Source organism: Globicephala melas, chromosome 11, assembly GCF_963455315.2.
Source record: "Globicephala melas chromosome 11, mGloMel1.2, whole genome shotgun sequence".
NCBI lineage: Eukaryota > Metazoa > Chordata > Mammalia > Artiodactyla > Delphinidae > Globicephala > Globicephala melas.
This window is the reverse complement of record NC_083324.2, coordinates 62,282,958-62,296,883: the sequence shown is the minus strand read 5'-3', so window position 1 is coordinate 62,296,883 and position 13,926 is coordinate 62,282,958. Positions and strand designations below refer to the sequence as shown.

The window sequence follows — 13,926 nt, the reverse complement described above, 5'->3', positions numbered from 1 at the left end:
TTTCATCTCTTTTATTGGATTCTTATATTGATGCTGCACTAGTGTTTAATTTCTGAGAGTTTATTCTTTGAAGCTTGCCTTTTATGGCATCATGCTGCTTCACTTCCTCTTATTTCTCTGTGGGTATTAATTATATTTTTTTTGGTTGGTGAAGTTTTTCCTGCTCCCTACATCACATTTGTTTCTTCTGAGATGTGTGTGGGTGCCCACTCTCTTGCATGTAAAGGGCTTTCCTCAAGTGTCTGGAGAACCTTGGCTCTGTTTAAATGAGATCCAGGCACTTGAAGTAAAAAAGGAGAGAATTGAAGCTCTGAGGGCATGGGTGGGGCTTGTAACCTGGGGCTTCCCTATTGTATAATCCGTGTCTGTAAGTCTGTCTGTTTCCCCCGCTGGGAGCCTGGCTGCAGGGAGAAGGGGGTGGATCTCAGTGAGCAGGCTCTGACCCCCTCCCCCTGTTTCCAGTTGGGTGCCTCACCCCTGCCCTTAGCTGTGCTTGCAGTCAGCTCTTCTGGGGGAAATTTCCAGTCCCCTGCCTGGTTGTGCAGGGGAGAGGAGGGCTTATGGGGGCCTAACTGTCTTTATATCCATTTTCAGACAGTTCTCCTTCCTTCAGAGGTACCTGGACCTAATCTGCTATTGGCTACTCACTCCATAGGCTTAAATTTCAGCTTTGTATCGATTCTTTCGTTAGCTGTCATTTAATTTATCTGTTTTCTAGCTTCAAGGATTTTGTTGCATGTCTAGTTTGCTTCTCATTCCCTCTCATCTTGAATTGTCTTCATGCCTTTATTTCATATTTTTATATCTATATCCATCTCCCTATAAATTCCTTTAATGCTATTTTAGTACAGTTTTTAAAGGGTGTGGCGCAAAAGGCACCTCTGTGTGCCGTGGTTAATGGAAGGATCCAGTGCAGGCTCTTTTTTAGATTGGCCAAAAATAATTTTTTTCTCCTCCACACATTTGTGGGATATTTATATATTTTCTAATGCACAGTAATTTCTTTTAAAAATGTTTAAGAAATATTTTACTCTAATTTTCAAATATCTTTATTTAACATTGCAGATTTCATATCAGGTTCCATAAGTAGAAAATGTGACCACCTACTGGATAATATAAAGGAGTCATTACTATTCTCATTGAGTTACTTATTCATTGTTAAAAAATTTTAATTTTGAAATAATTGTAGATGGTACACAGAGATGGCCTGTGTACCCAGTTTACCCTGTTGGTGACATGGCCACATGACTTTGGTACAATATCAAAATCAGGAAATTGACATTGGTGCAATCGTCACTAATTTTTAAAAGACATATTGTTTTTAAATTTCATATTGGGCAAAAAGTTTACACTGCAAATAGATGTGAGACCTACATGAAACTATTTTGTCTTTCAGCAATTTTTCCAGCTAGTCAAGTTACGAAAGCTTGGACTTAGCGATAACGAAATTCAGCGGCTCCCTCCAGAAATAGCAAACTTCATGCAGCTGGTGGAACTTGATGTGTCCCGAAATGGTAAGAAAAAATGATTCCACCTGAACTGTTCATTTGTCTCTTCTGATGCTGGTGCTTACAATTTTTAGTAAATATGGCTGGATAGATGTTCTTGGAGGAAAGCTATGTATATGTTTTGGGATGAAATTAATGCCGTTATTGAATACTTTAGTCACCTCATATGTATTTACCCAAAATGTCATGACAGTTTTTAGGCGATAACTTTCGCCAAGTTGGTTCAGTCTGATTCACAGCAGTGGAGCTGCGGACTGGCAAATCCGCAGCTTGCCCCCACGTTTGATTGGAGGTGACATTGAGGGCTACTAGTATGGTCATTTGTCCAGATCTCGGGGGACTGCTGTGGCGGGGAAAGCGCCCTAGGGAAGGGTTGGTTTCTCCTGGCTGTGGCCTGGTTGCCTGGGCTGCTCCCCTGAGAATCTGTCTCCCTGCTGCAGTGAACAGACCTGCTTGCCGTCCAGATATTTCTGTCAGTTTCATTCAGTTCTGATTAGGCCCCGGGTAGGTCTGCCCACTTGAATTATTTGTGTGGCATATTTGTGAGTTTATTTTGATTTTCAGATTTCACTGTAATGTTGCTTCCTTTTAAGTGAACGCCTTAGCAGGGTGTTTATATCCTGTTTAACCTTTCACTTTTAAATGGGTACCCTGGTTTTACCTTGGGTTTTATAGCCCTTAGAGCATTCCCCGGGCAGACTGGTCCCATGGCTTGTTGGAGCATGTTTGATTAATTACTTCAAGTTAAAGTGGCAGCTCCCAGGGGTCCTGTCTTTAGTGGTGGAATTCAGTCCTTGCAAGAACTCCGGTTTAATGTCCTGAGGATAAGCCCATATGTAATCTATTGTTTATAAAAGTGATAATCCTTTTCTGTCTTTCCTATTACACACCAGCATTGTGTTTTGTTTTGCTTTCCTACAAAAATCTGTAGGTTCCTTCTCAGTGACCCTGAGGTCTGGCTCTTTCAATCTGATGTCCTCTGCAGAAACCCCAAGGCCCGGATAATAGTATTTTCCTGTGGGTCACTGTTATAAGGCAGCAATAATAATCAGTACTTGATTGAAAACGTGGTGAAGAAAGAATGATTTTACCCTCCACTTTGTAAATTGCTACCACCTCTCAGATCCCATCCATTGGAAACTGTCTTTAGGCCAAGCCATATGCTCTTGATATAGCGTCTACCTTTATTTGTCATGAGCATTATTTCTTCCCTTGCAGGTACTAGAAAGAGTGAAAAAAATTAGTTTGGGAGGCTTGTTTACGATGGCTTATTTGGTTGCAGGGGGGTCAGCTCTGCTTAAGTAAAAGGGATTTGATGGTAAGGATGGGGTGTGGGGTGGAGCTGACTTGCTAAGAGCATTGCCCCGGGGTCCACATCTGACACCATTTGAGTGGTTTCTTGGCCTCTCTCTTCTGTTTCTGGGTGCTCTGTCCTTTGGAGCTGGCCTCTGCAGACCCGGTTTGTTGTGGTTTCTCACCACGCACTTCTGGGCCTCTGCCCTTGCTGTGGCATCTGGCTGCCATTTCTAAATGAGGCCTGGTTGACCCAACTCATCTTTTTAAGCCAACCGTAAGCCGTAGCTCCCGGTCACTGGGCACCCTGGGTATTGGCTACCCTGGTACAGGGGTGGCAAGCAGTACAGAGCGCGGCCCTGCCCTCATTGCAGAAGTTGTTGATGGGCAGCGTCCCCTCACACTGCAGGGTGGCAGGGGGCGGACCCCTGAGGCCAGCCTTGCCTCTAAGGCTGTCCTGCGTCTCCCTTACCTAAGGCGTATGTGATTGAAACTGCTCTCTCTTGTCTTAGGGATGATCTCAGTTGTAAAGACTGGCTGGCTATGAACTCTGCAAGGAAGCAGTGACTTTGAAAAATGGTCGCTGAAATCACACAGTCCCAAGAAATCAAATAGTCATTTTGAAATTGGCATTAGGAAGGAAGAGAAGCAGGGGTCCAGAAATACTTGAGAAAGAGGAGAAATATTGGCTTTAATTATCTGGGAGCAGAGAACGCATAAAGCTTGAAGGTTGCAGTCCTGTTATTGACTCTGATGGGAAGAGATGCTCTGTGGGAATTCAGCATTGTCAAGCGGCCAGTTTTACCAGATTCCACATCAGCTGTGTCTTTTCAAATATTCAGAGGAAGAAAGAAAGGCTACGTGCCTCTTTCCACATGTCCATTTATACCTTCCAGCATGTTGATAAGAGGAGGTGAGCTTTCACTGTAGTCGTGTCAGGTCACACAGTGTTTTATCTCCCTGGGATGCCTACCCTCCTTTTCTCCCTGCCTCATTTTCAACCTCTCCTTCTGCAGGTGTTGGACTTTTGTGACGGATCCTGCAGATCTGCTCCCTTTTAATCAGGCTCTTGTAGAAATGCTGGGGGAGTTAAACTCCCCCTTCGCCTATTGGCAAAGCCTTGCTCTGGCTCGTGTGTGTGGTGGGAATGGGGTGGTGGTGGTGGAGGGGCCTTTCTTTGTGGTTGTGAAAAAACTGCACAGATGACAGAGCAGAACAAGGTCATGGTTTTACTATAACCAACAGGAACGTGGGTCTGGAGCTGTTTCCAGGTCAGGCAAATCTCCCTATGTCTCCTCTCTCATTCTTCTGGCCCATAAAATCCCATTAATGTGAGTTTCCTAGGCAGCTGAGTAGGTGAATCCAGGTTACAGAGTCTGCAGCCTGAGAGGCAGTGGGAGGACCCGCACTTTGCGTGGATGCAGGTGTTTGTAAGGGTTTGGGGCTCGTGTCTGGAGCCCCGTGTGTCTTCTGCAGCCCCAGCGGAGAAGGCCCTCTCCGTGATCAGAGGCTTTTCCTGCCCAGTCCCTGGGTTGTAGCAGGGCCACGGCCAGCACTGGCCACTGTCGTGGTAGGACCTTTGTTGCCTTCCTCAGTTCCTGTTTTTCCGGAAAGTGTCGCTTGCCCATGGAGGAGGGAGGCAAACGAGATGTTGGTGTCAGACCACTCAAGCCCTTTTGGATCAGTGCTTGTCAAACTTGACCGTGCCATGAAGTACCATTGGATTTTGTTAAAATGTAGATTTTGATGCAGTAGGTCTGGGGTGGGTCTGGAGATGCTGCATTGCTAGGAAGCTCCCCAGGGATGCCAAACACACTGAGAAGGAGATCTTAGCCATCCCCACCCCCAAGCCCGCTCCTAACAGCCCCTCAGCAGCTTCCTGTGGCTTTGAGCCCAGATTCGCTGTTTCTCTTGGTCCCGCACCTGCCCATGTGGAAGGTGGGAAACCTCCAGCATATTCCTGGCTAAAGGGTAAGAGGCTAGAGCTGACTGAAGTTCAAGTCGGCTTTGATTCCAGGAGCAAAATTAGACGTTTCCTAATGTTCCCTGCTCAAGGGAGGGAGATAGTACTATAGGCTTCAAGTTAAGGTCTGATGCAGTTTTCTGTGGTGAAGCGCATCCGCTTTCATGCCCGGACTTTTTGTCTGTTTTCTCTGCTCACTGATTCTTAGCTCTTGGAGACAAATGCTTTCTGGATACGTGAGAAGAGGTACTACCCCAGAGTACTACCTCGCTGTCCACAAGTGTAGGGTGGACTTTCTTAGTGCATCATGAGTCCTGCCCAGAGGGTTAGTAATTTGAATTTTATAGTCTATGCTGTAATTCGACTTACATCACAGTACTGTATCATTATCTGTTTAGTTCAGTTTTTTTCCCCCAAAGTGTAAGGCATACGCCACCAGCACTGCTAGAGAAGATTTTAAGTGGTACTGCAAAACAGCAGTTTTTAATATTGAATCAGAGCGAGGAAGTTATCCTCTTTCCTTTTTATTTAAAATTTTTTTTACTCCCTTTAGGTTGCTTTCTGTAAAACTTAATAGCACTATATTGTATTGATTGTTATATTTATCTTTTATATCTGGTGATGATAATGGCTTTCTATTCATGTTAGTGATTTAAAAATAAATCTTACTCAACAAAGTTGATTTAAAAGAGTGAGGTAAATAATAAAGAACACAGGTGCTCTGCCAGGATGACAAAAATTGTGAAGGTAGAACAGGGATGGATGAAGTTAAGGAAATGCTATTAGTATTAGCACAGCCAAAGAAGTCATGAGTTTATTTCTCTTATGGGGCAAGTAATACTGCATGCCGAACAAACATGGCCAGAGACTGCACATTCTGGAGAATTACTTTGCAAACTTGAGTGAACAAGAAACTAAAAGACAGTTTTAGTACAAAACCCTCAGTGGCACCGGGACAGAGCTTCAGAGTTAGGAGATGGACAGCTTATCCAATCCGTCAGCAGGATCATCATCCCACAAAGTCGAGAGGCTAGACTTGGATTAAATGTTTGGGTTAGTCGCCCTCTGTACAGCTGCAAGATGGGGATCAGTGTCTGTGCTCTGTGGCAGTGGGTTTGTTTAATGAAATCTAAGATCAATTTTGAAGCCTGCTGAAATGCCCTTGTATAACAGCACGTCTTGGTGCTTCTGAGTGTGTCCTGAAAAAAAGCTCTTTCTGGCAAGCCAGGCAGCCAGTGCGCCTAGAAGTCCTCCTTCTTGGTTATGAACAGTTAGTGCTTTTTGGGGGTAATAACTACATACACCCACAACAGAAGTGTGACAGAGGCCAGTTCTCGCCCACGCAGGCTTAAGACTTTACACAATCAGGCCATTGTTCCCTTCTCTGTCTCTGCCTAATTCGGGGCCAGGCGTAGTGCTCTGCCTAGCACACCGCTGGATTAACACAGACTTAATCTGTGTTATCAGTCGGTGAGTTTCTTTGTCACAGTCACTGTGAAAATGGTACAGGAGACACCCCTCAAAGAGAAGCCCCACAGGGCCACTCTGCCTTGAGGGTGGAGAGCTGACAGTTTCTACCCCAGACCTGGCTTGGTTGTCTTTACAAGTACTGCCACGTTCCTATCACAGGCCCTTTCTCTGTCTTAACTTTTTACCTGTTCTTTTGTTAGGGAGAGGGGTTAATAATAGAAAACATATAATTGCCTTCCACTCACATTTTAATTCCAGATAATAATAATTATTTTCAAAGTGGAGGTGGAAAGAAATTTGGCGTCTGTGACGTTTTCTAATCACCTTTCCATTTTAAACACTGAAAGAGTTGGAATAAACTATGCAAACAGATCCTTCCTTCCTTTTTTTTTGTCCCATAAAGAAACATCCATGATATTTTATCAGATAAACGTGAAAATCTATCACAAATTAGTGATGCAAATTGTTAAATCCGAAGGGAAATTTTGACAGCAATGCCTCTGCTCAAAATGATTTTGGAACTCTTTCAGAATTTGTCACTTTGCGTATCCTCAGACCAGTGGTTTCACGTTTTCGAGTGGATCAGTTTTCAAAAACAACCATGCATTACTTAAGGCTGACTTAGGTAAATAAACCAGGACACTGATAATTTTATAGTACTCAAAATCTGCCTCGGATGGCAATTTCAAAAAAGTATAAAAGAGTAAACTATTGTTACTCTTTATTAATTCATATGGTTCTCTCCCACTTACCAGAAAAATTGTGGCTGTGCTGAATAAGTTGTAGGTTTATATAACTTTCTCTTTCTTGTTTTCTCTTTAATTAGCAGGTTTGTAATAGAGATGGTGCCCTGAGTTTGAGGTCAACACCTCTGAATATATTTTTTAGGTCAGTACGAACTTCAGTCAGTCCTGGGTTCTCTAAACGTTTAGAGATTGTCAGTAGCTCCTCATCCCTCCTCCACCCCTCCCCCATTCAGTCATTCACTCAGTCCTGCACTGCTCTGTGGCCGGGTGACGAATTTTCCAAAACAGTGTTGGATTTACACAGAATGGGCTAAGATGAAGGCACATAATTGTAGTGTTTTCTCCTGAAGTAAAACAAAACCCTGGGCATATATCCAGAGAAAACTCTAACTGGAAAAGATACATGCACCCCTATGTTCATAGCAGCACTATTCACAATAGCCAAGACATAGAAGCAGCATAAGTGTCCATCGACGGATGAGTGGATAAAGAAGATGTATGTGTGTGTGTGTGTGTGTGTGTGTATGTGTGTGTGTGTGTGTGAGTGTGTGTGTATATATATATATACACACACACACACACACACAGGGAATTATTACTCAGGCATAAAAGGAATTGAAATAATGCCATTAGCAGCAACATGAATGGACCTAGAGATTATCATACTAAGTGAAGTAAGCCAGACAGAGAAAGACAAATACCGTATGATATCACTTATATGTGGAATCTAAAATATGACACAAATGAACTTATCTGTGAAATAGAAACAGACTCACAGACATAGCGAACAGAGTTGTGGTTACCAAGGGGGATAGGGGTGGAGGAGGGATGGATTGGGAGTTTGGGATGAGCAGATTCAAACTATTATATATAGGATGGATAAACAACAAGGTCCTACTGTAGAGCACAGGGAACTATAGTCAGTATCCTCTGATAAACCATAATGGAAAAGAATATGAAAAAGAATGTATAGATATGCATAACAGAATCACGTTGCTGTACAGCAGAAATTAACACATTGTAAATCAACTATACTTCAGTGATAAAAAAAAAACCCAACATGTGGAATGCCAGTCTCTGCTCACTTTCTAATTAGGCAGTTTTCCTTGGTATCAGGTTGACAGTGCCCAGCTGTAAAAGTGGTTGAGGGTGGGTGGCCATGGCGCTTCATTTTTGATTTTGAGGTCACCTGTTTTGTCACGTGACTTGGGCTGGAGCCAAGAGATGCTAAGCCTCCAGGCAGCTGAGGGCTGGATGGCATCTCTCCCTAAGAATGGTGACAGCAATATGCTGCCATGACCAGAAACAATGCTCTGAGCTTATTAAGCTAGAAAAGACACGTCTTAGAAAAGGATGAAGAAGCCGAGGAGGAAAGGGGGACTGAGGAGCAGGACTGAGAACTGAAATTAGAGGATTATATATAGAAATGATTTGGTTTTTATTTTATTTTATTATTTATTTTTAAATTAATTAATTAATTATTTAACTGGCTGCGTTGGGTCTTTGCTGTGTGCGGGCTTTCTTTAGTTGCGGCGAGCGGGGGCTACTTTTCCTTGCAGTGTGTGGACTTCTCTTTGCGGTGGCTTCTCTTGTTGCGGAGCACGGGCTCTAGGCACAGGGGCTTCAGTAGTTGTGGCACGCGGGCTCAGTAGTTGTGGCTTGCAGGCTCTAGAGTGCAGGCTCAGTAGTTGTGGCGCACGGGCTTAGTTGCTCCACAGCATGTGGGATCTTCCTGGACCAGGGCTCGAGCCCTGGCTCGTGTCCCCTGGATTGGCAGGCGGATTCTTAACCACTGTGCCACCAGGGAAGCCCAGAAATGATTTGGTTTTTAAATTGACTTTGTAAGTATTGAATATGTCCTCAGTCTAACACACCTGCTCCAAGCTAATAATAAATTTTGATTCTTACATCTTTTCAGTTTGAAAAAGCCTTGGATCCAGGCCATTTTTTTTTTTTTTTTTTACTGTTTGTGGTTATCAACTATAGCTCATAATTATTATTTTTTTAAATTCAAGCAACATTTATTGAGTACTTACTGTGTTTGTGTAAGGCTCTTTGCTGAATTCTTCTATCCCTTAAGGAGGTAATTCTACAGGCACAACAGACATATGTAAGTAATTTAACATTGATGGCTTATACAGTTATACAAATAAAGTGCTCAGGGCACACAGAGAGGTGTCAGTTACAGTGTAACTGATTTGAAAGAGACTTGAGAGAATAATGGGGATTTTTGGTTTGAAGTTGGAAATCATGCAGTCTTTAACAATTCTTATACTTGAGTTGCAAATTTGGAGGGAGTTGAAGAGTGGACTCCTCAGCTGAGTTGTTGTTTGTTGGAAAAATTTTTCAAATATTTGTTATACATTTATGGAGTCAATGATATCATTAAAATGCAAATATCTCAGTGCTTGTCTGTTGGTTACTCACTGAAAATGTTAAGATTCATCCAAAATCAGAGAAGAGGGAATTCCCTTGTGGTCCAGTGGTTAGGACTTGGCGCTTTCACTGCCGTGGCCCTGGGTTCAATCCCTGGTTGGGGAACTAAGATCCCACAAGCCGTGCTGCGCGGCTAAAGAATTCTCAAGGGCTCAACAGAATGAGAAATTTTATTGCTGATCAATTTACAGTCCCTTCCCGTGTGTGTGTGTGTGTGTGTGTGTGTGTGTGTGTGTGTGTGTGTGTTTGGTGGGGGTGTGTGGAATGGGGAGGTGGTTGTGAGAGGCTCTCTTCTGTATATTCAGGGATCTATATATCTTCCTCCTTGGATGCATGTGTTGCTTCAACTAGCGGCCACCAGGGTCCTTGTGGGAGGGGAAAACGGGGTTTGTGCCTGGGTGATTTTTATGGGCTGTGTTGAGAAGTGGCCTACATCATCCCCATCCATGGTCTGTTGGCCAGTTTCATGTCCCCAGCTTAACTGAAAGGAGGTGGGAAGTGCAGTTAGGTATTTACACAAGAAAAAGAGAAAGCCAGCTGTTGGTAAGGCGTGAGCAGCAGCTGCCCCACCTGGCATTTAATTGAATCCTGGAATTGTACGGTTTTATGTCACTGATCACATACAGGCCTAGTAAACACACACACACACACACACACAGACACAGACACACACACGATTCTGTTGCACTGTCACAACCTTCCAGTGAGTGACCCATGTGCAGGAAATTCAGATGTGTGCCCCCAAAGAGGAAGGGTAGCCTCCTTTCCACACCTGCACAGAAATGTGTAAACCCAGACACGGATCGACATGATGGGTGGCCACCCATTTGCTAACTGCATAAGACCTGTGCAAGTATGCATGATTTTTTTTTTAATTTGAATTTTTAGAAACTGGTTTAAAGTATAATTTGAAAACAAGAGTTTTATGTATGAGGGGTGTTTGAGGCGCTTGCTCTGGTGAACATGGGGTCCTGAAAGATTTTCAGGACAGGGGTCACCATCTTGGATAAGTTATTTCAGTTCTCTGTGTCTCAGTTTCTTCATCTGGGAAGTGGTATTGTGACTCTTAAAAGAGGCTGTGTGTGTAAAGGGCTTAAAAACATGCCTTGCATGTAATGAACACTCAGTGTTGGCTGCTGGAATTAACCCTGTTATTGTCCTTTGTTTTGGGTCATGAGGATCTGCACTAGGACTGTGAGAATAAGCATGCAGGGCAGGGGTGAGGACACGAGCACGTCTGAAGGCTAGAGTGACACAGGGAGCTTTCTACCTGAAGTGATGTCTAGATACTGTGTGCCTTACGCTAGGCATTGTGCTGTTTCGTCACACCCGTATTTTATCTACTCAATACACCAATCTTGGGAGCTGGGTAGAAGCATCTCAGGATGACTGACGAGGATGAGGAGGCTGGGGCTTGAAGAAGTTGTGGTATGCCTCCAAGTTGTATTTCTAGTTAGTGATGGAGCTGAAATGGGAAACCCAGAGGGGTGGCACTTTTCATTATTTGGGGAACATTGAGCATGATAAAGGTAGAGCTGATAGTTCTAGTCTATTTTGAGAGAAAGAATACAGGCAATATTTATGACTAAGTGCTCTTTGCATTTGGAGATGAAAATAGGAAAAAGTCATCCTAAGAGAGTTAAACTCATGAAATTCTACCTAGTGAATGAATTCAACCACCAGTAGAACTGGTCCACCCTATGAGGTGATTTGTCCATCTTTTTTTTTTTTTTTTTTTTTTTTTGCTGTACACGGGCCTCTCACTGTTGTGGCCTCTCCCATTGTGGAGCACAGGCTCCAGATGCGCAGGCTCAGCGGCCATGGCTCACAGGCTCAGCCGCTCCGCGGCATGTGGGATCTTCCCGGACCGGGGCACGAACCCATGTCCCCTGCATCGGCAGGCGGACTCTCAACCACTGCGCCACCAGGGAAGCCCGATTTGTCCATCTTTTATGTCCAAAAAGGAAATATCATCTAATGAAAGAACATAGGGCTTTCTTGGGATGCTCTGATGTGACCCTTCTAAGGTCATCGTTGTGCTGTCTTGGCAAAAGACCGGTGTGTTGCCAGAAGCGTAGAACAAGGAAAGCCAAAAATGAAGACTGTATGGGGCTTTACCTTTGAAAGAAAAGTAAAGAGATTAGACAACGTGAACGTCCCAGGTCCCTTGGAAGTAGGTGTGGCCCTCTCCTATGGATAGGACTTTGTCTCTAACTGCCAGTGGCTAAGATCATATCATGTTCTTTTCTCAGAGTGTGAATATTCTGCAAGCACTGTGATGGGGCGTTTTATTCTTGAAAAGGACGCTGAAGACAGGTGACACGCTGACATGTTGACATCAGTACCTGGCTCCATCGGCATACAGATCGATCACTGGTCCCACGTGAATTTACTTAGCGTGGCACACATTTTCGTAGCCTTATCTTCTCTGAGCACACTGTCACTGACCTGGCGACTGGGTGACTCACCTGCTTAACCCACCGACATTCATCTCACCCATGGAGTACACCTGAGGCTCTGCCTGGGCTAGCCAGCAGGTTTCCCTCTGGGAAATTCTTCTTTGCAACATAGAGTAGCCCCAGTTTAGCTGGTGTCCTTTTTTTTTCTTTTTCCTCACTGTACTTAAAGTGAATTCCATTTGACCTGTCCTTGAGAAGACTGGGGAAGGGTAGAGCAAGGAATTATCAGGATCGTTGCTTTTCCAGCTTATGTGTTTTAAAGCACATGTTGCTTGTTGAGAATTAATAATAAGGAAACGTAAAGAAACACTGTTGAAAACCCAAGAGAACTGTGTGAATCTTTATCCCCAGAACATTTACTGAGGGCTTACTGTGTACGAGCTGTGAGGCTAAGCAAGTGCGTCGTGTGTTATCGCCTTTAATCCTCAAACCACCTCCAAGAAGGAAATTTGCATCCCCCTTTTTAAACAGGTGAGAAAACCGAGTCTCAGATTTAAAAACCTTGTCTTTGGTGGCAGGGTGAGTGAGCAGTGGATCCAGGTTTGTTAGATTCCAGATCACAATCCTGTCTCCCCAATAGAAAAACGTCATATCTTACTACCCAGAAATAGTCATCATTAATGTTTTTATGTTTTCTCTTTATCTCTTTCCTTTTCATAACCTGCTTCACAAAAATTGGGGTTATGCACCACATAGATATTTCTGTCTTGCTTTTGTTCACTTCACATAGGTTTGCGAACATTTCCCAAACCTTTATTGTTAAATATTTAACTGTTTTCACAAGGCAGATTCATCAATAACTCTTGCCTTTTCGTCTTTCTGGAGAAAACACGAACTGATCTGTAACTTTAATGCCAACAGGAAGCTACAGGTTTCAAAGGTAGGATTGGTGTAGATAACCAAGATGGAGAAATTTCCAGAGGATGTGATAAGTCAAAGGCAGCCAGACAGAGTGAGGTAAGAGGTGAGTAAGAAGTTTAGAAGTCTCTACCTGACTTAGGATTCTCGTGCTGAAATCAGTCAGGGAGACACAGCCACCCCCAGGGCCATGCGGCTGCAGAGAGAGGGACACGGGAAAGAACGTGGGCAGAAGCAGACCCAGCACTAGCGCTCCGCTGCTTTTAAGGTTCTGTGAAGCAATCAGCTCCGTGTTTACCTGACATACGTTTTGTTTGTGAAGGTGCTCAGTGGAAGTGCTATTGCACGTTAAGGGTTGATGCCCTGGAGTGTTTAACTTTGCTCTTCACCCTTTGTTTGATGGCGTTGCAGGATGTGAAAGCATAGGCTTCCTCCATTCAGTGGGGTGGATGAGTGGTAGACCAAGAGGAACAAGGGGGCCTGAGCAAGGTAGACAAACATGGGAGGGCCAGGTGCCAATGACTCCACACGCGTCCCCAGCAAAAGGCGGCCTGGAGCTGGGGAGTGGGGTGGGGGAGCCCCAAGTAACACCACAGAGGCCTCAACTAAGTCGGGGTGGCAGCAGGCACCCCGGGAACTGAGTGGGTCACGGGTGTTCCTCCCTCCCTCACCTAACTCGGGCCTTCATAACTTTTTTTAAATTTAATTTTTTTTTTTTTTTTTTTTTGCGGTACGCGGGCCTCTCACTGTTGTGGCCTCTCCCGTTGCGGAGCACAGGCTCCGGACGCGCAGGCTCAGCGGCCATGGCTCACCGGCCCAGCCGCTCCGCGGCATGTGGGATCCTCCCGGACCGGGGCATGAACCCGTGTCCCCTGCACCGGCAGGTGGACTCCCAACCACTGCGCCACCAGGGAAGCCCCTAAATTTAATTTTTATCTTGTATTGGACTACAGTTGATTTACAATGTTGTATTAGTTTTAGGTGTACAGTTAAGTGATTCAGTTACACGTATACAGCCATCCATTCTTTTTCAGAGTCTTTACCCATGTAAGTTATTACAGAGCACTGAGTAGAGCTCCTTGTGCTTTACACCAGGTCCTTGTTGGTTGTCTATTTTGATATATAGTAGTGTGCATATGTTAATCCTAAGCTCCTAATGTATCCCTCCCCCGCCACGTTTCCCCTTTGGTAGC

General features: G+C 44.3%; 1 protein-coding gene across 3 annotated transcripts in view; it reads left to right on the top strand.

Annotated features, from left to right (window-relative positions):
* The window catches only part of LRRC1 (leucine rich repeat containing 1), a 126,815-nt gene that overhangs the window by 43,071 nt on the left and 69,818 nt on the right, over positions 1-13,926 (top strand). For all 3 annotated transcript variants that reach the window (XM_060308083.1, XM_030840988.2, XM_060308082.1), the window contains exon 2: positions 1,397-1,514. In XM_060308083.1, the coding sequence (XP_060164066.1) occupies positions 1,481-1,514 (34 nt within the window). In that variant the 5' untranslated portion in view covers positions 1,397-1,480. The remainder of the gene's footprint in view (positions 1-1,396; positions 1,515-13,926) is intronic.